The sequence below is a fragment of the Antechinus flavipes genome, chromosome X, assembly GCF_016432865.1.
Source record: "Antechinus flavipes isolate AdamAnt ecotype Samford, QLD, Australia chromosome X, AdamAnt_v2, whole genome shotgun sequence".
NCBI lineage: Eukaryota > Metazoa > Chordata > Mammalia > Dasyuromorphia > Dasyuridae > Antechinus > Antechinus flavipes.
Genome location: NC_067404.1, coordinates 81954046 through 81980266, shown reverse-complemented (window position 1 = coordinate 81980266; position 26221 = coordinate 81954046). Strand labels below are relative to the sequence as shown.

Genomic DNA, 26221 nt, shown 5'->3' with positions numbered 1-26221 from the left:
TCTCCTGACGTCAGGAGTGTGTGAGGGAAGCCACTGCTTTGGGTGGACCTGCTGCTGGGAGGACATGGCTGGGTCTGGGTAAGGCAGGAAGGGATGGACTGGGACCTGGATTCATGGAGGGAACATCCCAGAGCCACAGATCCTTAGGAACATTAAGGCCTGCAGGATGCAGGGGGTCCAGGTGTTATTATTGGGGATCTTGCTCCGGACCACAGAGCCAGCGGGGGTGTGGAAGCCAGGGGCCAGGAGAGCAGCAGGACACCCCCTCCCCTGGGCAGGCACAGCTGGGCCCCAGGGAGACAACGTGTATAAAGTTCATGGCAGACTTTATTCGGCATCCTCCCACCTGAGCACATCACAGAGAAGGACAAGGTCACAGCAAAGGTCATAGATCTCTAAGAGCTAGCTCATTCACACAATTTGGGCCAGGAAGGAACAGAGCTGGTGCATCTTTGCCCACATGTGATCTAAACCACTCACAGGCTCATAAGCACACGTTGAATCTTTCTCTTGGGTCAGGAAAACAGAATATGAAGAGATGTCTCCTTCAGAGTATCCCTTGAAGAAATCCCTAAAGCAATGCAGTCTGGGAAAATCACCTACCTTCCCCTCCCATAAAAGAAACTACCTTTTACAATGCACATTCAGGACCATTGGAGATGGGCAGAGAACAGCTTGGGTAGCAGGGTGATGGAAGTAGGGCTGGGCTTTGCCTTGGCAGCAGGGGACAATTTACGGGTGACTCTCTCCCCAAATCCCTTCCTCCTCCCTCATTGATGCAGTAGGCACATACCAGGGTTCCCCTACCCTCTCCCATATGAATTATCTTGGGGTCTCTAGAGGCAGCAGTAAATCCCCTCCCCCCCAGAGCCCTGGGCTCCTCCCTAATAGGGCTCTTTTGGTGCCCAAAACAAGCAACCTGGACAAATACCTCAAATCAAGCTTTTGTGACAAATTCATTTGTGGGAGGGAGATCTGCTGAGGCACAAAGCCCCCGGTGGGGGGAGGCGCTACCCCAAATGGAGAGACAAAGACTCATCATGTACTGAGGCCTTGGGATTCCCTGCAGCTGCTTCTGAGGAGATCACGATGGGGGCAGTTGGGGCCAGGGGGAGCAATCACCTTGGGCATAGCTCAAGGCATAGCCTTGAGGGGAGGCCCTACGTCAACTGGTAGCTTCGGATTTTTCACTAATTATTCTTATTAATCAGATGTTAAGTTCAGTTGTTTCTACACTATCAAAGGAGAGCAAAGGCAGCCATCACTCTCTCAATCTCAGCACTCTAGGACAAGGGCCTGGATACCACAGCCTAGTTATGGCTTCGTACCTCATTGGCTGGAATTTGTCTACTTCAGGACAAAGCCCTACACAGAAAGGCATTTTTGCCATTGGGCCTCTCCAAATAGGGACTGGGGGCTTTTTCCAGGGGCAGGGATCAGACTGGGGGGCAAGGGGGCAAAGGGAATGGGCGTGATTGCAACTCTGTTCCAAAATCTTAGGAAAAGCATATATCTCACACATTGAAGCAAAGCAGGGAGAAGACGCTCAGACCACACAAATGAAGGGGGGGGGGGCAAGGTTGAAGGGGATGGCTCAGGTGGCTTCCGGTGCTTAAGTAGTCTCAGCTTCCACAGCTTCAGGATTCCAAATGGGGTCTTGAGCAGAAGCCATTCCTGTCAAGAAAAAGCCAAGAGTGAGCTGGGCCCTCTGAGAAGCCTTCATACCTAAGAACCCCAGAACTGGGGCCCAGGATCATCTAAACTGTACCCTCCGTCCCAGCTGCCTGCACTACAGCAATGGTCTCCGAGGCCCAGCGGGGGATGTCTTGCAAAAATGGCTTTCTTTGGCCTTGTTTTAGAACAAAGTTAGAATAAGAATTTGGAAAAGAACTAAGCCGACTACATGACTGGCAAAGAAAGACCTTTCCTCCAAGCTGTTCTTCCATACTGCTGCCAAAATAATTTCCCATCAGGTCACATTACTCCTCTGCTTAAACACCTTTAATGGCTCCCTGTTACCAACTGAGCAGAACCAAGTCCCAAGCAGTCTTGGGATCAGAGGTCATTTGGACGGACACAATCCTAGAGAAAAAAAGTAATTTGTCCAAAATCATATGGAACTTGAAGTCAGTTCCCCTGCACGTATATTACGCTTTAGCCAAACTGGATCACTCTCTGTCCCCTGAGATGCTTTCTGGGATTTCCTGTGGGTCTACAGTAGCTTCTTGCTTTCCTCTGCTTGAAGTCTGTCCTCGAAGCTCTCAGGAGGAAATGCTCCCATTTCCCATAGCTGCCTGCCCCTTTTTGGGACAGCTCCCAGGATAACTGCCACCCAGTACCCCCGTTGTTTGCTGCAGTACCCACTTGGTGCCAGAGGCACTACTTGGCATGATCCCTAGCAAGTTAATGCGGACCCTGTGCAAGGTTTATATGCAAGTCTATGAAGTATCCAGCAAAGCCCACCTGGCCTGGAGACCATGGGCTCTCAAAAACTTGGACAGCAAGACTGGGCATCCGTGACTTCAAATATAGATGGATCTGGGCCCACTTTCTCATCCCCCACCATTCCTCGAGGCTGGAGCCACTCACCTGCAGTATTTGCTGATACACTCCAGGTCCCGTAAGCAATGGGCATGGAAAGGCTTGTAGCCCAGCGACCTCCAGAACGGGGTCATCCGGGCCACCCGACGAAGCAGGGAAGGCCCTGGAGAAGCGGCCCCGGTCAAAGTTTCCACCTCGGCCCCATGTTCAGAAGCCCCTTTGTCCCTCGTGGGGCTTGCTGTGACCTGCAATCACAAGGCAGTCCCAAGGGGGTATGTGTTGCAAAAAAAAGGCTTTTTTTTTGTCTCATTTTAGAACAAAATTAGAATAAGAATTTAGAAAAGACTAAGCTTTATGACAGGGATGGACAATTGGACCCTTGAACACCTAAGGAAACAGGCGGGAATCTGCCCGGTGCTGAGTCCGGCCACGACGGCCTGTGGACCCGCACACTGAGCTGCAAAGGTTCTCTCGGTGCCTGTGGAATGACTTCTTTCCTTTGGCTTTCAATGACGGTTGATGGCCTCTAGATGTTGTGGCCGAGGGTGGGGGGGGGTGTCCTCAGAGATTGTGGATAGAAAGGGCTTTCGGAGGAAAGAGGCACCAAACTGGGCTGGTTCCCACCGCTATTCCATGTTTTACTATTATGGTGTTTCCTCCCGGATTTTGAATCCGTGCTGACAGTCATGACTGCAGGATTGTTCAGTGGATGGAGAGAGGCTTTTTAAGTCTGTCTGTCAAAGCCAAAATTTGGGTGGGGTGATGGGGCCTTCGCCCCAGGGCATAGAAATGCAGAGGGCCCCACCAGCTAACTGAGCTCAGCACTTGGGGAGCTAGGCAGCCACACCCAGGGTGAATTCCTCAGCCTGCCTCACCTGCCACCCGCCAGGCCCCCCCAGTCTTTCCCCTCCCTCCCAGAAGACTTGAACACTCAAGCCTCTGTCTCCCACAGCTGGGCGGTAGCCTGGAGTCTGTTCCCCCTTCCTCCACTCTCTGTCTGGCACAGTGGGAGAGAAACAAGTCTGCTGGAGCCCTGGGTCCAAGCTCAGTCTCTGCCACTAACCAGTTGGGTGACCTCCCCCCCACGGCAAGTCATCTGTCAAAAATGGGACTCAAGGGAGAAGCCAGCAGACCCCTCCCCTCAGAAAGCCGTCAGTGAAGTCTGTGCCTCAACCCGGGGCTGCAGAGCCTCTGCCCGGCCTCTCCCGTTCCCCAAGCCGCTGCCTCCCAGGCCCCGGGAAGGCTTGTTCCAAACTGAAAGAGAAACGGAAGGAAAAGGGAGGGAGGGAGGGCGGCTCCCCTGGCCGGGAGCCATCCCCTGGCTGCCAGCAGCAGGCCTGTCAAGGCCCCCCCCCCGATTGAGGAGGCCACGGAGTTGGGGGGATGCTCCAGCTTTGCTGGGGGCAGACACAATCCATGGGAACTTGGAGACGAACTGAAGTAGAGGAGGAGGAAGAGAATGGGGGAGAGGAAAAGAAGGAGGAGGAAAAGGAGGAGGAGAAAGGAAAGAATAGGGGAGAGGAGGAGGAGGAAAGGAAAGGGGGAAGGAGAGGAGAGGGAGGAGGAAGGGAGAAAGAAAAGAATGGGGGAAAGGAGGAGGAAAGGAAAGATGGGAGAGGAGGAGAGGGAGGAGGAGTGGGAAGAAAAGAATGGGGGAGAGGAGGAGGAGGAAAGGAAAGGTGGAAGAGGAGGAGAGGGAGGAGGAATAGGAAGAAAAGAATGGGGGAGAGGAGGAGAAGGAGGAAAGGAAAGGGGAAGAGGAGGAAGAAAGGGAGGAGGGGGAAAAGGAGGGGGAGGGAAAGGAAAAAGAAAAAGGATGGAGGAGGAAGGGGAAGGGGAAGAGGAAGAAGAGCCTATCTACCACAGAGGCAAGCAAGGAAGCCATGGGTGTTCCCCCTCCTCTGGAAGTGGATTCCCAGAGTCCCAGAATCCAGCAGGGCTTTGCCTAATCTCTTCGTGACTCCTTTGCTACTGAGTCTGGCTCTTTGTGAAAACTGAGTTGTACAGCTATTAGGTGAAGGGGCTGGGGATGCTGAGTCTGGAGAAGGCAAGATTGGGGTCAGTTGGCCCAATGTGGGACCGATATTTGAGTTATTGTCACAATTTTTCTAGCACAAATTGTCCTGAAAGTTCATGGTTGTTTTTTGGGGGGAGGGGAGAGGAGGAGAGAGAGGAAGAGCAGCAGAAAGTGACCAGTTCTGAATGTCTGGTTCCAGTTTTCCTGAAAGGCCCGTGAAAATGAGCTGACTGGTTCAACCCACCTATTATGACCCTAGGTGCACTCATCTTGTCGCCGAGTCCTTTTTGATCATCCAGAGTCCACAAGGGAGGCAGTTGTCCAGTGATTTCACTCTTGTCCAATTCTTTGTGACCCCCCCTTGGGCTGTTTTTAAACAGAGATCCTGGAATGGCTTGCTCTTTCTTGAGCCGGCTCATTTTACAAGGAAGAAAGTGAAGCAAACAGAGTGATATGACTTGCTTAGGGTCATACACCTAGGAAGTATTTGAGGTTGGATTTGAGTGGAAGCCTTGTTGATTCCAAGCCCAGGACTCTATCCACTAGGTCACCTAGCTGTCCCTGTTGGGTGTTCAGATTTGCCATTTGGGTCAGAGGTCCCTCTGACAATTCTTAAAGGATTCTGGCTTGAGGTTCTGCATATCTGAAGTTAAGAAAGCTGACTGTCTGTCGTACTCTCCACCTTAAGTTGGTGTATTCTTAGATTGTAAGTTTCTTGAAGGTATAGACCCAGTCCTATGCCTCTGTATCTCCCAGAGGGCTTAGAAAGGCACTTACAGCAGCCCCTATAATGTGCAAGGAAGGCTCTATGCTAGTTCCTGCTGAGGGTTCCTCCCCAAACCATGGGCAGACCCTCAGTCCTTCTGCGAAGAAGTGGGCAACCACCCCGCCCTTCTGTGATGAAGGTGAAATGATTAGGAAGCCTCTAGGTGCAAGGCTCCTTTAGCTTTACGTGTGTCTAGGACTTGTTGGGCTCCGAGAGAAATGAGAATGCCTGGGTTTCTGAGCCCAAGGCTTTTGCGTGAAAGTGAGGCTCCCAAATTCTCTGGGAGCTGTTCAGTCTGCACCCTCAAAATCCATTTTCAAATAGAACCTCTCCCTCAAGGATTAGACTCTCATAAAAAGTACTCCAGAGGCCAAGCATTGACAAGTGCACTTTTAACAAGGGCGTTCTCTCCCTCCGGGACCCAGGAACGGAGCCAGGTTCAGGAAGCCGCTTGCTCAAGCTGCCCACAGGTATCATTATCCCAGCCCCATTGCCCAACCAGGAGCTTTGTGAAGCCCAGGACAAGTTGTGGTAGGGGGGCTCCACCCCCACTCCTTCAGGTTCTTGCCTTGGACACAACTTCTTCCTATGGTATCATCTACCCAACGAGTGACCCCTCCAGTCCCATCCTCCCTTGTTTCTCCACTAAAGATGTGATGACTAGGGGCTAGTGAGCAGCCTCAGTTGCTGCACCTTAGGTTTGTTCATTTGGCTGAGAGGATGAGGGGGCATTCCTAAGAGCACCTTGATGATCTAACCATGATACTATTGAAAATGAAAGGTAGAGGAGCTGGCCCTGGAGGCAGGAAGGCCCGGGTCCAAGCCACACCCTAACTTGGCAGACCATGGCCAAGTTGGCTTAGCTCTCAGTGGTCCACTGCGAGAGCCACTGGGGAGCAGAGGCTTATCGATCTGTATCAGTGGAGAGAAGTCCACACCAGGAGTTCCCCCCGAAGAAATGCCAGGTCCAGACCGAACAAAAAGGTGGCAAGAATAATCATAATTTGGCCTAACGTCTCGCTTTAAGGTTTGCAAAACACATCTTGTGTGTAACACGTGACCACTGTTTTCCATATGGCAGGAGGGACTGAGGCTCCCAGGGTCACTGAGCTAGTGAGCATCTAAGGGGAAATTTGAACCCAGGTCCCCAAACTCCAAAGCCAACTCCATTGTGCTGCCTCTCTGGTGTGTAAAAATTTTAAATGAATGTAAATGGTCATTTGGAGATTTCTAGATATGAAAACACTGTGCGAGTCCCTCACAAAAAATGCCTGTTGGTGCCTTGGGCTTGGTGGGGATGTCCAGAATGGGTCTCAAGAGCTCTTCGCTTCTGTTGGGCTGGGGCCTGTCGGCTCCTCGGTTCTCTCTTTGCAACGAGGCAGGAAAGTTAGACCGACAATTCTTTCCTCCTTGCTCTGCCAGTCTGTTACCCTAAGTTTTCCTACCTAGCCCTCAGTTTTTCCTTCTCAGAAAATCGGGTGGTTGGACTTGATGCCCTTCGACATCCCCGGCAGCCCTGCCATTCTCTGATTCCCCCAAATCAGACCCACCTGCTGCCCAGGTAGAAGCAGGAACAGCACAGAGACCACCAGGAGCAGCCTCTTCATGGTCAGACGGCCCAGTCTGGATCACTGGCAGTGCCGCCCGTCTCTGCTCTGGCCTTCTGCGATCCCGGGACCCAGTCCTTCTCGTTCATATAGGCGGCTCAGCCCAGCCCCCACCAGGTTGCAGGACATGTTCAAATATTTGAGACATTGTTGGTGTTGGGCAATCTCTCACCCCTGCCCTACCCTGCCCTGCCAGCAGCCCGTCCTCACCTCTCAGTCTTTTCCCCAGCCCTCCCGTTTCAGGGATATCGACCACACTCCAGGTTGGCCTTCAGATTACTGAGCTAAGCAGAATGGGCAGGCACACTGAGCCCTCCAGTGGCCCGGGCCAAGATCCAGCCTTGGGGCAAAGACCCTCACTAGCCAGAAGGGGCTATGGGATCTTAAGACTCAGAATATCTTTATGCCTTGACGTACCCTAGGATTTCCAGAATTGCCTTTGTGTGACTCACAGGCTCTGAGTTTTTCATGGACACGACGCAATCTTGGGAGCTTCTCAAAAATCACCCACCCCCCCAGTTCATCCTCCCCCTCCCCGTAGTGTCCCTGGGAAGCCTCAGAATTTGGCTCATTTTGCTCAAACCCAGACTTCCTGGGAGAATATTAGCTTAGATGTCATTCTGATCTAGTCTCCAGAAATGGGTCAGGGGACTGGGGCTCCCATGAAAACCAGGCTCCTTTTATCTTACCCCACAGGCAACGAAAGTCAGAAACACTGGGGTTAGCCATCTCTCCCCCTTGCCTCCATAAGTGCCATCCTCCCCAGTCACTGACATTCCAGATTTGTAACACTCTGTGGTTCAAACTGCCCTCAGAAAGGCATTGGGGGTTTCTACAGTCAACCTCTGGGGAGCCCTGCCCCCATCTCCCCATCTGGTTCCATCCTTGGCTCCTCCTCTTGTTGGCTGACAAGAGCCAAGTGTGCTCCCCCACATCCCAGCTCCATTGCTCATTGTTCCAGAGTTACCTCTTGCTCCTTTCCCGGAACCTTCCACGACAAGGAGCTCTTGTGGTTCAGCCCTTTTTGGGGGGCATGTGGTCCCTTCTTCTCTGCCTCCTTGAGACTCAGTCTAGCTCTAACATGCATGCTTGGTCTCTATAGGGTCAGATCCAGGAATTTAACACTATCCCAAACTCCCCCTTCCTGGGCCCCAGAGTTCCCTGTCGCAAACTCCCTTATTTCAGACCTTCAAACTCCCCAACATTTCCCCCCACCTCTCCTCCTTTGCTCCAGTCTCTGAGGAAGCGGTGGCTCTTCTCCTTGCCACGGCTCCTGCACTTTGGTCCCAGATCTCCCCTCTCCCCTTCCTGGGCTTCTTTTCTCCTCTCTTCACATCACCTTCCTTGGTCATCTCTGCACCCGTGGGTTCCATTGCTGTCTTGAGGCTTCTTAAACTCCGAGTTGGGATCCCGTAAGGAGCGGCAAAAATTTGGCAGCTGTAAAAGGTTTCTGAACACCCGACCAAAAATCAAATATGTGGTGAAGTGGCGGCTTTTCTGGTGGCACTTGCTGGATTTTGCCTCCCGACTTCAGCCCCGGTTCAGAACAGACACACGCACTTTGCAGCGCCCATGCCCTGACGCTAACGAGCTCCACCAGAAACGCATCGGCTCAGATTTGAGATGGGGTCATGGGAAAAAAGCCAACAGATGGCTCCCCAATCCACTGACTACAGCCTGTCGGACACCTTTTGTACAGCTCAAGGTGCCACGGATGGCATTCGTGGTCTACACCATGTGCCTCTCACCCCCCTACCTCATCCCCATTCCAAACCCTACTCTGTTGAGACCACCCCCCACCCCAGTCACCCAGATTTGTAACTTTACAGAAGAACAAATGAACTCAAAGGAGCCAAGTGACTCACCCAAGATGACAGAGGTGGGCCATGGCCAAACTGGGATCCGATGCCAGGTTTGGGGCTTTATTTCCATCATCTCCCACAAGATCTACACCTAGAGAACCCCCTCCCACATTTTCTTATCTCTTCAACTTGGGGTTGGCTCCTTTCCTAATGGCTGTCATCATGCAGACAGTCTGCCGGGTTTTCTTCTCTTTCCTCTGATTCCGTTCAGAGCAGTCTCCCCCTCTTTGCTGTTCCCCTTCTCTTCACGAAGAGGCACCCACTGGGCTTCCAGGCTTTGTGTGTCACAAAGTCTCAGCCTAGCCTAAAGTCTGCTTGCTTGGCTCCACCTTCAGAGGCGCAGGGAGCAGATCAGCCTAGAGGGTCCTCTGAAGGCCTCGGGGTTCCATCCCCTTATGTTGCATGAGGACATGGTGGCTCAGAGATTACATGGCTGTTAGTAAGGAGGTAGAGACATTTGAACCCAGGTCACCATAGTTGGCAGGCTACATTGGGACCTGCTTGGCTCAACACTAACTCTGTAAGGGCAGTGACTATTTCCTGTCTTTGTATATGTGGCACATGGTTAGGATCTTGCCATTTGTTGATTTGAAAGCCCAGGAACCTCCAGTCAACTTGTGGGAGCCATGTGCTCAAGCCTAGCTACCCTCTTCCAAGCCTGGCATTAGCCTTGGCCCTTTTCAGGATGTAGCTCTCATCCCTCACAGACCCCTTGCCCTCTTTCCTGACATGCCTGATGGGAAGGGGGTTCAATTCTCCATCAGTGGCAGGGATCCTCTGAAGCGAGGGACCTTTTGCTTTCCATGGGTCCATTGTGACCGTCTGTGTTGATCCCTGCCAGCTGCACTGAACCAAATCAATTTAGATTTGGTTTGCAAATCTGAACCAGGGCCTCCACTTTTCCTGCCTCCTCAAAAATCAGTACAGTTCTGCCTAGGATGGGTGACCAGAATCACTTGAAGGCTAATAGAGAGTCGCCAGTTCCAAGGGTTAGGAGCAGAGTTGCCAAAAGATGCCCAGCTCATGCAACTGAAAGAGACAAAGGCCTTCCCCCCACCAACTGGCCGCCGCCACCAACTCCCGAGTCAAGAAAGTTCAACCTTTTCTCATGCAAAAGTTAATTTATTACAGCATAAAAATAGAAAACTCTTCTTTGAATATTTACGGTCAGAAAATAAGCCGCCTGTTACAGGCAGTGCCTCCCCCTGGCTCTCCTCCCCAATCTGTGTACAAGGGGCCTGCTTGAGACGGGGCCTTGTATACAAGGGCCCCGCTTCAAGCGGGCCCTTCCATCCCAGCCCAAGTGATATCAGAACTTTAAGGAAGTGCCAGGGTTACAGCCATGGCCCTCGGCCTTAATAAAGTTTAAAATTTACAGCAAGTCTGCATGACTGCATGCCCTCCACCCCAGCCTAGCATAGTGGGCCTTCCACCCTATCCTGAAGCGGCCCGCCTCTGGGCCCTCCGCCCTTCCCCCAAGGCTAGCACCCAGTGGGCTGACTTTACTTGCACATAACATATTCAATGAAGCTTTCTGTCCTAGACATTTTTTTTAAAAAAAGATGCAAGGAAGCAATCGAACTGCTCTTTCCCTCGTCCCCCCCGCCCCAAGTAGACATGGATTGGAGAGAAGTGAACCCTATAAACAATCAATCTCAAGTCAAACCAGGACTTCTCCCCTCAGCCCACTTCTTTCTACATCCTGGTTAAGAAAGGAAAGGACCACGAGGGCCCAGGCAGCAGCTAAGGAATAATGGGGCTCTGAAGGCCCAGCCAGGGCCGAAGCAAAAGCCGATGGTCCAGAACAGATACAAGAGCCATGAGTGCCAAGAACCCCACCTCCTCTCCTGGAGGTGGGGGTGCTTAAAAACATGGACTTGCCGCCTCATCCCCTCACCAGATCTCCAGATCTGTATTCCTGACAATCTGGTGGCTTTGACTCTGGAGCTCTGGGTTGCGTTGCCCAGCTACTTCTACCGTACCAGTCCCGAGGATTCTTCAGGCAAGATGGCTTCTCATCAACAGGAAGCAGAAGGAAGCAGGACTCCCAAAGAAATTGTGTCCCAAGATATTAGGTATTAGCCAGGCTCAAGCCTGGGTTTAGTTTTTAAATCCACTGTGGGAATATAAGTGAGGTGAGCAGAAAAAGTACAAAAAGAATGACTGTGCTTGGCAGGGTGAGGACTAGAACAGAGTGTAGGGATCAGTGAAGGGAGCACTGCTTTTTGAGATCGATGGCAGCGAGCAAGCAGAAACCTCCTGGCTTCCATGCTCACCTGCAGGTACAGGACTCTGCAATCATGTCTTCAAATTCTTTGTACAGGATGCTGCCGCTGGCCTCAATCAGCAGGATGCTGATGGGCGTGTACTTGTAAGGTACGCACGAGGACCGGGGGACATTACTGTCCACCATGGTGTTGATAAGGTTCTGAATGATGGCATGGTTGGGTGAGTGAAAGCCAGAGTGTAACATCCACGGGCAGATCCCCTTGCAGTAGTTGAGGTTGTACCGACGGGGGGCGATGACCCAGCTGTCCCAGCCCAGCTGGGAGAAGCTGACCTGGAAAGGGTAGAGAGCACAGTGGGTCTGCTCCTGTGAGTGGCGAGGCATCTCGGATCTCACGGGGCCCACCTGACGGACCTGCCGGGTCAGGGCCAGGGCCAGGGGATCCGTTCCCCCGGGCTCCTCCACCAGAGATTCTTGCGGCCTGATTCGTGGCACGTTCTTAAAGGTATTATTGAGATACAGAACCAGAAAAGCAGTGTCGGAGGTCAACGCCTGCCTCCACCCAAGGCCAACCTTCGTCTTTTCTCGCTGCTGACACCTGACCTGGATACGAAGGAACCCTCTCCCCTTCTGAGGCCAGACCTGACGCTGAATGTAATTAGTGAGATCCATCTCTGCCCAGGTCTCGGGCAAAATGAGACCCGGCGAACCTCCTCCCGGCAGGATGGTACTCTTAGGGGCCCAGGGTTCCACATGGCAGGAAAAATGGGAGCGAGACAGGTGGAGACTAGGGCAGTAGGTAATGGCAGCCCTCAACAGCTGGTCCACTTTGTGGTTTGGTTGAAGCAGGAAGTCAAGGGTTTGTACATACCAAGGCCCTGCAGGGAGACAACAACAGAAAGTCAGACTTCAGCCTCCTAGGGGGAGTTGCCCCTCCCAGCCCACCCAACCAGGCTCCATTAGGCTTTTTTCCTTGGCAGCACCAAGTATCACTGGTGGGGGGGTTCCCTCTCCCTTCAAAGGCAGCTGGTCAACAACAGCCCAAGTCAACGAGTGTTTATCAAGCTCCTGGCTGCATTGGGCCCCACACAATGAGCCTAGCCCTCCAGAAGCTTCCGTTCTACTTGGGGGGGGGGGGGGCGGCGGCTGGAATCCAATAACACACATATGGAGCGGAACAGGACATCATTTGAGGAGGAAGAGATCCGTGGGAAATGGGCAGTGGTGGAAGACGTGACAAGAACATAAAAGAAAGATCAAGGATTCTGTGAGGAAAGGGAGGAGGGCCTGCCGGGCCTGAGAGCGGTTAATACAAAGGCTTGGAGCCGGGAGATGGAAATTGTTCATCTTACAGAATGGGGCAAACTAAGGGCCAGAGAAGTTAAACAGCTCACCCCAAAAGTTCCAGGAACCAAACCCAGCTCCTGTCACCCCAAGCTCACCTGCTCTTCCTATGGCACCATTTCCCTCATTTGTAAAACTGAGACGATGGACACAAATGCCTTGGCAAACCTAAAGGCAAGCCAAATATGGCTGCAAGAGATTGGGGCTTCCCTGAGACCTGGGGAAGAAACACAGCCTGTGCGGAAAAACGATTGCGCTCTCCTTCAGGTGGGTTTCATCAACAGGAATCCCCAGACTCCCAAACATCCTAAGAAGGCTCTGTCTTCCTTTTGCTTTACCTCTTAGCTGCAGTTGGCTGATCTTCTGTTATCTCCTTTCCTTCCTCCCACCCATCCCTCCACAAGAGCCACCACCCTAAGCTCAGACCCTCCATTGGACCCTCACCTGACCTACTTGGGGAGCTGCCCAAGTGACTTTCCTTAAGCCCAGATTCTGGAATTCCTTAACTGTGCCATTCCCAAGCTTGGAAAGGGAAGAGGTTCCCTAGACTTCAGGCCTAGAACACAAGGCCTGTGGTTTGGCTCTTGAACTCCAGCCCATCCTTCCCAGCCTTCACGTGTTTCACAGCATATCCACATTCTGGGTTACTTACAGAAGAGATTGGCCCTCCCTCCCTGCCTTGTTTCTGTACTGATGAGCCTTCAGGCCTGGGCCATACTCTGCTCCCCCCCCACCTCTTCCATTCCCTAGGCTCCTTCAAAGTAGGAGTACAAGATTCCACAAGGCCCTTCGCGAGTCCTCCACCTGTTCCTGCCTCTCCCATCCTTTGGGCACAGTTTATTTCCCCCTAATAGGGTCGGCTCCTTAAGGACAGACTCCACTTCCCCAGTTACTTAGCACGTAGTAGGCACTTTTGTAAATGCTCATTGTGTGTTTGTAACCGCCAGGACCATAACTGCACAACTGTCAGGACAGGAAGTGTCTTTGGGGACGGGTCACACAGCGACAACCTGAAGCCACACTGCTCTCCCTTTCTGGAAGAAGTGACTCACCTCCACTCCCAAGCATCTTCTCCCTTCCTGCCTCCACCCTTCCTCTGCTGCGCTATTCCCCCCCCCCCAATGGCCCCTCACTTCCTCCATTCCTCTGGCCGCCTCTCCCCAGGCCTGAAGTTCTCCTTGGCAGCCTCCTCCCAGCCTCCCTCAGCTGGAGCCCCAGGCAGCCAGATTTCTCCACACCCACTCCCTGGGAGCACAGGGCAAGAGGCCAGCTTTCCACCAAGCCCGAGGCTGCCCTGACACCAAGTGGCTGAGCCAGGGGAAGGTCTTGGGCCGAAATAAGAACTCAGACATCCCTGGGCCCAAAGCCGGGAGCTAGGATGAGCCTGGTGCTCCCAGGGGACCTCCCCCGCCCTTCTACTCAGGGTGCCCCACAAGGGCAGAGGCCCCACACAGGGAGTCTCGCCCGTGTTTGGACTCATCCATTGGCCAGCTTGACCTTCCCGAGGGGCCTGCAGGCCCCTTCCTGTCCCGGAAGCACCCTCAGCCCAATTCAAGCCAGTGCGCACTAATTGGCTGCAGCTTGTGGAGGCGTTTGCAAGCACAGGTGTGGCTGGCCTCCAGGGGCTGCTGGGGCTCCGTCAGGTGCAAGTCGGAGGGCTAGCCGTGTGAACTTGGCTTCCCTCCTCCTCCTCCTCTTCCTGAGGTCCCGGGCTAAAGTTCAGGGGTCGGGGGCCCTCAAGGTCTCCTGCAGTTCTGAATGAAGCTGGCCTCCAGGGACTTGCTTTTGCCCAATCTTTTTTAACCACCGGATTTCAATAGAATCCCTTGCCCTTGTAATCCTCTGCCTTGTGTTGGAGGCTTAGAAAACCTTCTGGGAAGAGGTCCGGGCCCCCAAAAGGAAAGCGTTCCTACTCTGAAGCTCATAGCAATGAAGGCCGAGAGCAAATAACGGAGAATAAGAGTGCCCTTAGCATTTCTCGGCCTCCCTCAGGCCGAGGAGGCTTCCCAGCCCCATTTGGCCCGAGGGAGCTTCTCGAGGGCCAGCTGGTGACCGGCACAAGGTAGGTACTTAAACAGTGATTGACCGAAGCTAGCTTCGGCATGACTTTGGGCTAGTCGTTTGTCAGCTGGTCAGCGCTTAGGGACCTCTAAAACCAGGTCTGTCTCTGAGCAGCTGGCAGCCAGAAGGGGAAGTGGGGCTTCCTGGCCCTAGGACGTGGGCCCAAAGCTGGTGGTTCCTACCTGAAGAAGACTCTCAAAGTGCTTTAAAATTCGAAACTTTTGCGATGTACTGTCTGCTCGGAGCCTCCCTGAGAGGTAAAGTAGATGGTACAGGCACTTTTCCTCCCATTTTGCAGATGGGCAAACGGAGGTCCAAGGGAATGAAAGGAGCTCACGTCAATCGCATTGAGCACACTAAACTCCTGCCTTATAGAGCCAGGCCTTTTAACTGGACACCCTTCATCCCCGCCCCTTCCCCCCACGGCAACTTGGGCCCCGGGGGTAAGTGAGCCCTACAGAGGCCCCAGGGAGGAAGGAGGGAGGGGCCCTCTCTTCCCTGACCTCATCCAGGGTTTCCAGGAGCAGGGTGGGGCGCCTCAGCTGGGAAGTGGCAGGCCGGTCTCCCTCCCTCCCGGCTGCAGAGAAAGGGATGACTCACATATTGGCCCCAGAGCCCTGAGACGGGTGGGAAAGTAGAAAGGAAAGAAAGGGGGAAGGTGCCTAGGCTTAGCGCTCCCCGAGCCTCCGGTGCCTCAGTTTCCTCCTCTGTAAGAGGGTTCGTTCTGGTTTGCTGGCCCCGGCCTCTGCTCCTGCCCCACTCACCTTGGCGGGGCAGCACGCGGCGGGCCGCCGGCCTCACCAGCCTCACGACGTTGGCGTGGAAGACACGGTTCCCGCGTGGGTGCCCCTGCGAGTCCGCGTTCTGCCGGTACAGCTCCAGCATGTACTGCACTGGACGCTCCAGGCTCAACTGCCGTCGGGGGGGTCTCCGGGGGCCTTCTCGCAGAAGCGCCCTAACCAGGGGCAGCAGCGTGGGCACCTGGGCCGGCGTCACAGCATCCCGGGCACGAGCACCCCCTGGGGAACTCAGCCCCAGGGCGAAGAGCAGAGCCCACAGGGGCCAGCCCATGCCCGTGGGATCCATGCACGGGAAAGGGGGGCGGGGATCTGCGGGGAAAGCCCAGGTACGTCGGAACCTAGACTAGCGGGCGACTGGACTCGGAGGTGAGAGCTTCAGCCCTGGCCCGGCCCAAGTGCCCTGGAAGGGGCCCCGCCCCGCTCAGGTGATTCTACTTCTGGCCCCCAGACTCTTTCTGATCCTGCTGGAGGGGAGGGGGGAGGGGCTGCGGCGGGGAGGAGGCCCGTGGTTGGCTCCCCCTCCAGAAAGCCCATGGCTCTTCTCCCAGACGAGCAGCTGTTTCCCTAGGGAGGCTGTCCGGGGAGAACTCCCTGAGGCCAGGCTGGAGGCCGGGAGCCAGCTCCTTCGAGATTCAAAATAAGGCTACTGCCTCCTCACTTCTCTCCCTAAAGGGACAAGGCAGCACGCGCCTCCCCCCCCACCCCAAAGGCTCCAGGTCTGGAACCTCCCCTGGGCTGACTTATTCTTCTTTTAAAGAGGGCACACGGGGAGAGGCTGAGGGGCCTCAGCCTCCCCATGAGCAAGCAGACTAGACTCAGCCCTGCCCAGCCCCAGTCTGAGGCTTCCCAGCCACCAACGGCAGCTCGTGCCCACCCGGCCACGCTCCGGACTGCCCCTCTGAGTCCGGGCTGTTCCCATCTAGACTTTCTGCAGAGGCAGGGGAGAGGCTGAAGGCCCCAAGATCCTAGAACCTTCCAGTTCTCACCCACTGAATTGAGGTCATTGGCCGCCCAGGCTCAGGGTCCCGGGCTAATCGAGTCTCAAAGCTGAGAGGGAGCCGAGCCAGGCTGGACAGGACTGCCATCACCGAGGCTGAAATGGGCCTCAGCTGGCCTTCCGCTCTAAGGCCTGCTGCCATCCTTCCTGCTGCCCCAACTGGCCCCCCAAAAGAGTCTGCCTCTTCCGGGTCTCCAGTGTTTAGCACACAGGAAGAGCTTGGGACAGATATGCCTTCAGTCCCTCTGCCCTGGAATTTGTGCCAAGGAGTAGAGAGCATCTTTTCCCCACCCCCTCCCAGGGGAAGCTCCTTCAAGGCTGGGATTATTGTCTTTTCCAGCTTTGCACCCTTAGGATCTACAACAGTCCTTGGAGAAGAACTTGGACTTAGACTGAACTGCTGGCTTCGGTGCCCTCCCATCCTGGAATGTCCTCCTATATCACTTTCCCCTCTTAACATCCTTCAGTTCCTTCAAGGCTCAGCTCAGGTACCAGCCACGGCCTACACAAAACCTTCCAGGGTCCCTTTTCAGTGCTTGCATTCCCTCCCCTCATACTTTGGGTTTTTTGGTTGTTTGTTTCTATTTTCTTTTATTTGAATAGAAGTACTTGGTCCGGTCTTTTCCCCTGACCAAGAGCTTAGTTGGATAGAATTTTTTTATTAAAGCTTTTTATTTTCAAAACACTTGCATGGATAATTTTCAACAATGACCCTTGCAAAACCTTGTGTTCCAAATTTCCTTCCCTCCTTCTCAACTCCTCCCCTAGATGGCAAGTGATCTAATATGTTAAACATGTTCAATTGTTCTATATGTATTTCTACAATTATCACGCTACACAAGAAAAATCACATCAAAAAGGAAAAAAAGAGAGAAAGAAAAAAAGTGCAAACAACAAAAAGAGTGAAAATGTTGTGATCCACATTCAGTTCCCACAGTCCTCTCTCGGTGCAGATGGCTCTTTCCATCACACAATCACTGGAACCGTCTTCAATCACCTCATTGTTGGAGAGGGCCGCGTCCATCAGAATCGATCATCCTATAGTATTGTTGTTGAACTAAATAATGATCTCCTGGTCCTGCTCATTTCACTCAGCATCAGTTCCCGTAAGTCTCTCCAAGCCTCTCTGTATCCATCCCGCTGGTCGTTTCTTACAGAACAATAATATTCCATAACGTTCATATCCCATCACTTATTCAGCCATTCTCCAAGTGATCGGCATCCACTCGGTTTCCAATTCCTTGCCACTACAAAAAGGGCTGCCAAATTTTGCACCTGTGGGTCCCTTTCCCTCCTTTAAGATCTCTTTGGGACACAGACCCAGTAGAGACAATACTGTTGTACATTAAGTTGTATGCACAGTTTGATAGTCCTTTGAGCATAGTTCCCAATTGCTCTCCAGAATGGTTGGATCAGTTCACAACTCCACCAACAATGTCATACTTTGTTTTTGAAGAGGGCCATGACGTTACATTGCTACTGAAAAAACCCAAACTCGTAACTTTGACAATCTAGACCTTTGTCAGCAAGGTGATATCTCTGCTTTTTAGTCCGAGTTCCAGATTTTTCAGAGCTTTCCTTCCGAGAGAAAATACATTTTCATCTCATGGCTACAGTCACCAGCTGCAGGGATCTTTGAGCTCAAGAATATAAAATCTGACGCTGCTTCCATTTCTTGTCTCTCCATTTGACAGAACAATTACCATCATCTTTGTTTTTGAAAATTACATTTCAAGCCAGCTTTTACATTCTCCCATTTCATCTTTCATCTTAACTCTCCTTAACTTTCGGCCGTCAGAATGGGATCATCTGCACATCCAAAATCGTTGCGATTTCTGCTGGTAATCTTAATTCTGCCCTATGTTCTATGTTCAGCTTCTAACTGTAGCATCCTGACCTGCGTACAGGTTACTCAAGACACAAGTAAGACCGCCTGGTATTCCTATCTCTTTAAGGACTTGCCACATTTGGATAGATCCACAGTTTTAGTGTAGTCAAGGAAGCAGGAGGAGGAACTGCCTTGCTTTCTCCATAGTCCAGTGAATGTTGGCAATTCAGCTTCTGGTTCTTCTCCTCCCCAAACTAGCCTGTTCTGTTGATTCTTGGTTCGCGGATTGCTGAAGTCTACCTTGCAGAATCTGAAGCCTCGCCTGGCTGGCAGGAGGAATAAGCACAGCTGTTTAGCTCAGCTGGAACTCCATCCCCTGAGCTAGACTTATTGCTTAACAATAAGCAACACTTCCTAAAGCCTGCTTACCTTCATTCTCCGGGATGTCTGGCTCTAGATCAGTAAACACACCCTTCTAGGTTATTGGTGATGATGTTAAGCTCTTTCTTGTATAATTCTGTATATTCTTGTCGCCTCATCTTAATCTTTTCTACTTCTGGTTAAGTCTCTTCTACTTTTGTCTTTTCTCACACTCATTTTTGCATAAAATAATACCTCGGTATCTCTGATTTTGTCGAGGAGCTCTCTTGTCTTTTCCATTCTGTTGTCTTCTATTTCTTTATGTTGCTTATTTAAGAATTCTACTTCTCTCTCCTTGCCATTCTCTAGAATTCTGCATTCACTTGGGCAGTTCTCCTTGACCTTGACTTTGGCTTTCCTTCTTTCCTTAGCTATCTGTAAAGCTTCATTAGATGACCATTTTGCTTTCTTGCTCTTGTTTGACAGCTTCCCTTGGTTCAAAGATCTGCCATTCCAGGTTCTTATGCAATATCGATCTTTATAGCATCGGACTTTCCACCGGTCATCCAAAGGTGAGCTTCCTTTCGGCTTTGGCCCGGCCACCCTCCTCTGTGACCTGTCTTAGGTGACTGCTCTTGGTTCACTGGGTTAGAAAGCCCCTCCACCATAATAACGTAGTGATGGGAGGGGGTGAAGATGAAGGGGGACTGGGTTTCTATGGAATCATCCCCCATTTGTTCTGTTTCTGTCTTGTCCTTAGACTGTGACGTCCCTGAGGACAGGGACATCTTTTGTCGGTACTTAGCAGAGTACCTGGCACGTAGTAGGTGCTTTAAAAATGGTAGTTAATGACTGACTGGCCTGTTCCCAGCAGAGGGCACAGCATTGCCTTTGGTCCTGACTTGATTTCCACAAACCCAATCTATCAGTATCCCAAAGCTTGGCATTTCTATGGAACATTCTCATCGGCGAAAGACTCGTTCTATAGCAGTTCTGAGGGGAAGATAATCCAAAGCATCGGCCCATTTTATAGAGAAAGAATTCACCTCGGAGCGGTGGATTGGCTTGCCCGGCACCACAGCGTTAAGAAGTGTCAGGGGCCAGGTTTGAATTCTGGTCTTCCCGAGTGCTGCTCCAGCTCTGTAACCAGTGGGCGACACGGCCGACTGTTCTTTGTCACTTCGTGGTATGACTGATTTGGCTTTATGGAGTGTAGCTTTGTGCAGTGCTTTTAGTGATGGGTATTTAATTATGTTGAAAACAATGGATAGGTCCAGAAAAATTTCTTTCAGAAGAGACAGAGGCTGGCAAAATGGAGGGAACGTGGCTGCTTCCTGCCAGAGGTAGACGGCAGAAATGCTGGTGGAGAGCCAGCATCGGTAGGAGTCCCACGGCACTTTAGCCAAGGAGCCCAAAGCTGGGAGGTATGCTTTGTCCCACCGTATTCCCTCCTCCCCACTCCCAACTTCCCCACCAGGGTACATCCCACTAACATTTGGACCATGGCTCTCCTCGTGAACCGGGATGACCACAGTTCAGGCCTATCGCAGCCCTGCCGGGCTTAGCACAATTCTAGGCCCGGCTAGAACACCCTGCCTGCCTTTGATTTCTCAGCTCCAGGCCCGTCCCACTCTGCATGTCACTCTAAAAACTGCTCTGAACCCCCCTGGCCTGGCCCTCGTTGCCTCTGTGCCAGTTTCCCCCATGGTCTGAGTGGAGATTCTGTGGCTTTCCTTTAGGGAACTGGAGCTCAGCCTCTATCTTGCCCCTAGGCCCAGAACTCCAGGGGTGAGAAAGCCCCAGCAGTCCAGGCCCTTGTTGGCTGGGCCCGATGAGACATTAAACCTTAGAGGTCATTCAGTTTCCTACCTCGCCTGCCCCACCCTGTTTCCAGATGACTAATGATTCTCCCAATTTAGATTTTCCCATAATCTTCCAGACCTGCTATATTTCTGGTTGTTGGATAATTTACACCCATTTCCCAGAAGCGTTTGGCAAGTATCTCGGTTGCTTTGTGAAATCAGCCTTGAAGAGCAGACAGAGGGCTTCCAAGGGAGGCTACTGAGTGCTCACTCAGGACCTTGTTTAGAGATGCCCCGGGCTCGGTGTGGAGCACGGCTGCTGACAGGGGCCCTGTCCAAGGTACCAGTCCCCATTGCCCCTCTGCCTGACCTCAGATTTCACACACGCTAATCGGAAGCTCCTTCAGCCCCAGGCTCTGGCCAAAGACCTTTTTTATTCTGTCTTCTCAGTCTGCTTTATGACTGCTGTCAAAATGAATAAGGTTCCCACAGCAACAATATCACAGAGCCATTGAGATATCAAAGTTTGGACTCTCTGTCCCCAGAGCTCACAGGATTATGTGCCCGGAGCCAGAGAGGCCATCTGGTTCAAATCTCTCATTTGATAGATGGGGAGGAAGCTGAGGATAAGGGACCAGGAGTGACTCCCCTACCGTCACATGGCAAGAAACAGTAAAGGAAAGATTCAAACCCAGGGTCTTCCAACTCCAGATCTAGCCCTCTCAAAAGAAAGAGTGAACTCTTTTTCCTTGTATATGTGGTGGTGGGGGGGATGGGAAATGGCTATTTCCTCAGTGGCAAACCTTCCTTCCCTCAGAACCGGTCTGTTTGGGGCCCTTCTCCAGAGGTCACAGACCTAGGTAGAGATGGTTCTGGAGGTTTCGCGCCGGGAATAATAATAACCAATAGTTAAGACAATCTACAAGGTGTTCAAAGGGCTTCACGTACCTGCCTGATTTTGCCTCTATTTGTGTCCCCTGTGTTTAGCATAGCTCCTAGAACACAGGAAACAGTTCATAAATGCTTGTTGACTTGGCATATGTTGATGAGATAAGTGTGATTGATGAGATAGGGGACATGATCCCCATTTCACAGATGAGGAAACAGAAGCACAGAGAGGTTAATTATCTGCTGTGTTACCACCTAACGGTCTGTCTTATAAACTGCAATCCAGCTCAAGAGGTTGGATCAATTCTGAGCTTTAGGTCCATTCCTGGGTCATCCTAAGGATTTGTTTTGGCCCCCGATACTATCATCGAGCTGCTCTTGAGCCTCCTGGACTGACTTAGCCCCGGCTTTCCTTGGGTTATTCCAAGTGGGAATGACTTAAGGTCAGACTGCATTTCCTGGGATTGATCAGTTCTGCAGGGGAAGGATACTCTGAGGCTGTCCAGCTATTGGCCTCAACAAGTTCCCTTTAATCTCAGGCTTCCTTTTTCTAGGCACAGAGCAGAAAATATTACTAGGAGCATCACTGATAGTCTCGGTGCAGGGGAGAACAGGTCCATTGGCTCAGCTCCACCTAGCCGAGGGAAGTCCAATGGTGGCCGCAGGGCTGCTGAGAAGTAGAGGGTCTCGGGGGCGGAGTCACAAGAACACCAAATAGCCCCTGAGGTACCCTGTGGGGTAGACTAGCTCCGAGCAACAGAGGACAAGGAATCAAAGATCATCTTCCCTTGGAAGAATTGAAAACTTACAGATCCCCATATCTCTGCAAATAGCTGCACAAAACCCCTTAAGCTTAGGACATCATACCTCCACCATGGAAGCAGAGCCCTACTTTAACAAAGTCAAGTAACGGGCTGGGAAAATGCGCAAACAACAGAAAAAGGTTCTGACCGTAGAAGTTACTATGCTGATAAGAAAGATAAAAACACAAACTCAGAAGAAGATAACAAAGCCGCCCCCTCATCCAAAGCCTCCTAAAAAAATAAAATTGGTCTCAGGCCATGGAAGAGGAAAAATTGGGAAGAGAGCTAAAAGTTATGCAAAAAGAAGTATAAAAAGCCAATAAGGAGAAAAATTCCTTTAAAAGCAAAAATGGCCAAATGGAAAAAGGAGGTACAAAAATACACTGAAGAAAATAATTCCTTCAAAATGAGAATTGAGTAAATGGTAGGTAATGACTTTATGAGAAATCAAGAAATAACAGAACAAAACCAAAAGGATGAAAAAATAGAAGATAATATCAAATATCTCACTGGAAAAAAAAAAAACAACTGACCTGGAAAATAGATCCAGAAGAGATCATTTAAAAATTATTGGACTCCCTGGAAGCCACAATCAAAAAAAAAAAAAAGGCTAGACATCATCTCTCAAGAAATTTTCAAGGAAAACTGCCCTGGTATTGTAGAACCAGAGGGTAAAACAGAAGTTGAAAGAATCCACCGATCACTTCCAAAAGAGATCTCAAAATGAAAACTCCCAGGAATATTATAGCCAAATGTCAGAACTGTCAGGTCAAGGAGAAAATATTGCAAGCATCAAGAAAAAAAACATTTTAAGTATTGTCAGTATAACACGAGATTTAACAGCTCTACTTAAAGGATTAGAGAGCTCGGAATATACTATTCCAGAGGGCAAAGAGGCTAAAATTACAACCAAGAAGCACCTATCCAGCAAAACTGAGTATAATACTTCAAAGGAAAAAATGGATATTCAATGAAACAGAGGACTTTCAAGCATTCTTGATAAAAAGACCAGAGCTGAATAGAAAATTTGACTTCTAAATACAAGACTGGAGAGAAGCAGAAAAAGGTAATCAGAAAAGGGAAATCCTAAAGGACTTAGTAAGGTTAATCTATTTATAGTGCTATATGGGAAGATGATACTTGTAACTCATAAGAGCTTTCTCATTATCAGCACAGTTAGGAGTATATATAGACACAGGGCACAGGTGTGAGTTGAATATGAAGGGATAATATCTAAAAATATATTAAAGGAGGGGAAAGGGATATGAAAAAGGTGGGGAGGATGATAGAAAGGAGGGCATATTGGGGGAGGGGTAATCAGAAGCAAAACATTTTTGAGGAGGGATAGGGTGAAAGGAGAGACAGAATAGAGTATGGGGTGGGGGGGTATTGCAGTTAGCAATAGTAACTGTGCAAAGAATTTTTTTTATTATAGCTTTTTATTTACAAGTTATATGCATGGATAATTTTACAGTATTGACAATTGCCAAACCTTTTGTTCCACTTTTTCCCCTCCTTCCCCTACCCCCCCCATTCCAGGTTGACTAATACATGTTAAATATGTTAAAGTATAAATATATGTATACATGTCCTCACAGTTATTTTGCTGTACAAAAAGAGTCGGCGTTTGAAATATTGTACAATTAGCCTGTGAAGGAAATCAAAAATGCAGGTGGACAAAAATAAAGGGATTGGGAATTCTACGTAGTGGTTCATAGTCATCTCCCAGAGTTCTTTCTCTGGGTGTAGCTGGTTCTATTCATTCCTGCTCTATTGGAACTGATTTGGTTCATCTCATTGTTGAAGAGGGCCACGTCCATCAGAATTGATCATCATATAGTCTTGTTGTTGAAGTCTATAATGATCTCTTGGTCTTGCTCATTTCCCTCAGCATCAATTCATGTAAGTCTCTCCAGGTCTCTCTGAAATCCTCCTGCCGGTCATTTCTTACCGAACAATAATATTCCATAACATTCATAGACCACAATTTATTCAGCCATTCTCCAATGGACATCCACTCTGTTTCCAGTTTCTGGTCAAAGAGGGCTGCCATAAACATTCTTGCACATCCAGGTCCCTTTCCCTTCTTTAATATCTCTTTGGGATATAAGCCCAATAGTAACACTGCTGGGTCAAAGGATGTGCAGTTTGATAACTTTTTGAGCCTAGTTCCAAATCGCTCTCCAGAATGGTTGGATGTATTCACAATTCCACCAACAATGTATCAGTGTCCCTGTTTTCCCACATCCCCTCCAACATTTTACATGATCTTTCCCTGTCATTCTAGCCAATCTGACAGGTGTGTAGTGGTATCTCAGAGTTGTCTTAATTTGCAGTGAAAAGAATTTTGAAGCAATATTCTCTGATATAGGGAACCGAGTCAAATTTATAAAAATAAGAGTCATTCCCCAATTGATTAGTGAGCAAAAGATAGAAACAGCTTTCAGATAAAGTAATCAAAGCTATTTATGGTCATGTGAAAAAAATACTCTCACTATTGATTGGAGAATTGCAAAATAAAACAATTCTGAACTACTACCTCATACCTATTAGATTGGCTAATAGTTCAGAAAAGGCAAATGATAAATGTTGGGGGGGAATGTGAGAAAAATGAGACATTAATGCGCCGTTGGTGGGATTTTGAACTGATTCAACTATTCTGTAGGGCAATTTGGAACTATGCTCAAATGGCTATAAAACCATATAGACCCTCTCATCTAGTGATACTACTACCCGGTCTGTATCCCAAAAGAAATTTAAAAAAACAAAGGAAAAGAGCCTGAACATCCCCAAAATATTTACAGCAGCTCTCTTTTCAGAGTGAAGAACTGGAAATTGAGGGGATTCCTCACAATTGGGGAATAATTGAACAAATTGTGGTATATGATTATGATGAAATACTATTGTGCTATCAGAAATGAGTAGGATACTCTCAGAAAAACCTAGAAAGACTTCCATGAGCACTTGCAAAGGAAAATGTACTAAGTACAGAGTGGCAGCAATGTTGTAAGATGATCAACTGAATAATCAAAAAGTGAAATAAGAATTTTGCATCAATATTCAATAGGGAAATGGATTTATTGTTTTCCTTTTCTGCTTTTGCTCTTCCTGGTTTAGGTTTTAGTAATAGCCATTGTTTCTTACAGAATGTTATTATTATTATTATTATTATTATTAGTGCCATTTTGGGGTTTCCAAGGCCTATTCTCTGGGTTAAGACATTAGCCCTAATTCTTCCCTCACAAGTATCCTGCCCAGTCAGTACTGCAGGGATTGTAATATCCACGTAATAGATGAGGAAACGGAGAACCATAGAGATGCCAGGAATTACACAGCTAGTGAAACTCTGAGGCAGGATCTGAGCCGGGTCTCCTGACCCGGCATCCAGTACTCTAGAAGAAGCCACCTTGTAAGTGCCAACCCTCTCAACCTCCATCGAGTTTGAAGCTAGATTCTGGCCAAAGAAGGAACCCTCAAGAGTCCAGAAGGGGAAGGAACTCTTGGAGCAGGCCTTATAGCAGCTTCTGGGCAGTTTTCTCTGGGGCAGCTGCTTCCCCCTCCACTAGCAGCAGTTGTTCTGCTGGGTTCTGCCCATGGGCTGCGGGCCAGATCCAGAGCGCCCTCAGCTATTCACATCCTGGACCCCCCACCAAACCCTACCAGTCCTGACCTGTCCTTTGAGCCTTGGCAGGGCCTGGGATGAAATTATGCACGGCTGTGTGGGGGAGGGAGAAAGCCTAGTACAAGGAACTCAGTGTCCCACATGCACTGGGGGCCTTCAATGAACTTTCCAGGCTAGACCAGCTTTACTGAAAGCCCTTAGGCCGAGGCTGGCTCCGCTCCAGACCCAAGCTACCCTGGAACAGACCCAAGCAATTTAAAGGAGGAGTGGGTGAGGGAGGGGTGGCTCGGCTGGCTTGGCTTATTCTTGGGGGGCTCCCATGTACGGTTCAATTGGGGGCTGACCAGTGACCTACCCCCCCCCCCCAAATGTCTGCAGGCAGCATGATGCAATGGAAAGTGCCCAGTTTGGAGTGAGAGAATATGGGCTTAAATCCTGGCTCTGCCCAATGGAGATCTCAGCCTCCTCCTCTGTCAAATGAGGAGGCCGGACAACATGGCTTCCCAGCCCCCTCGAAGACCTTTAACTTCCGGCTTCTGGGTCTTTAGGACATTTTGCAAGGGAGGAGGATATTGATCTTTGGCTTAGGGGAGCCGAGGCTGTACTTCCCCGGGGGCGATCCCCCTGTTGGTGTGCTGGGGAGCCTTCCTGGGAGTCCTTATTCCTCTTAGCCAAGTTTTGCCACGGCAGGGAGGA

The 26221-nt window shown here is 50.4% G+C and overlaps 2 protein-coding genes across 2 annotated transcripts; both read right to left on the bottom strand.

The window, feature by feature from the left end:
- Positions 1-309: 309 nt before the first annotated feature.
- LOC127542821 (liver-expressed antimicrobial peptide 2-like) lies at positions 310-6972 on the bottom strand. Its single transcript, XM_051968652.1, has 3 exons — positions 6875-6972; positions 2590-2786; positions 310-1674 (listed from the first exon to the last, which is right to left on the bottom strand). The coding sequence occupies exons 1-3, from the start codon at positions 6929-6931 to the stop codon at positions 1638-1640; spliced, it is 291 nt and encodes a 96-aa protein (XP_051824612.1). The 5' UTR covers positions 6932-6972; the 3' UTR covers positions 310-1637.
- Positions 6973-9894: 2922 nt separating this feature from the next.
- BMP15 (bone morphogenetic protein 15) lies at positions 9895-15645 on the bottom strand. The gene is made up of 2 exons (XM_051968651.1): positions 15190-15645; positions 9895-11898 (listed from the first exon to the last, which is right to left on the bottom strand). The coding sequence occupies exons 1-2, from the start codon at positions 15509-15511 to the stop codon at positions 11066-11068; spliced, it is 1155 nt and encodes a 384-aa protein (XP_051824611.1). The 5' UTR covers positions 15512-15645; the 3' UTR covers positions 9895-11065.
- Between the last annotated feature and the right edge of the window lie 10576 nt (positions 15646-26221).

Bases quoted from the DNA above. Each gene is read 5' to 3' on its own strand.
- LOC127542821 (XM_051968652.1), bottom strand. From the start codon at position 6,931: ATGAAGAGGCTGCTCCTGGTGGTCTCTGTGCTGTTCCTGCTTCTACCT. The intron at 2,787-6,874 runs GTGGGTCTGATT...TTGTGATTGCAG, and splicing joins TGCTTCTACCTGGGCAGCAG to GTCACAGCAAGCCCCACGAG. The intron at 1,675-2,589 runs GTGAGTGGCTCC...TTTTCTTGACAG, and splicing joins TGTATCAGCAAATACTGCAG to GAATGGCTTCTGCTCAAGAC.
- BMP15 (XM_051968651.1), bottom strand. From the start codon at position 15,511: ATGGATCCCACGGGCATGGGCTGGCCCCTGTGGGCTCTGCTCTTCGCC. The intron at 11,899-15,189 runs GTGAGTGGGGCA...GTCTCCCTGCAG, and splicing joins CCGCGTGCTGCCCCGCCAAG to GGCCTTGGTATGTACAAACC.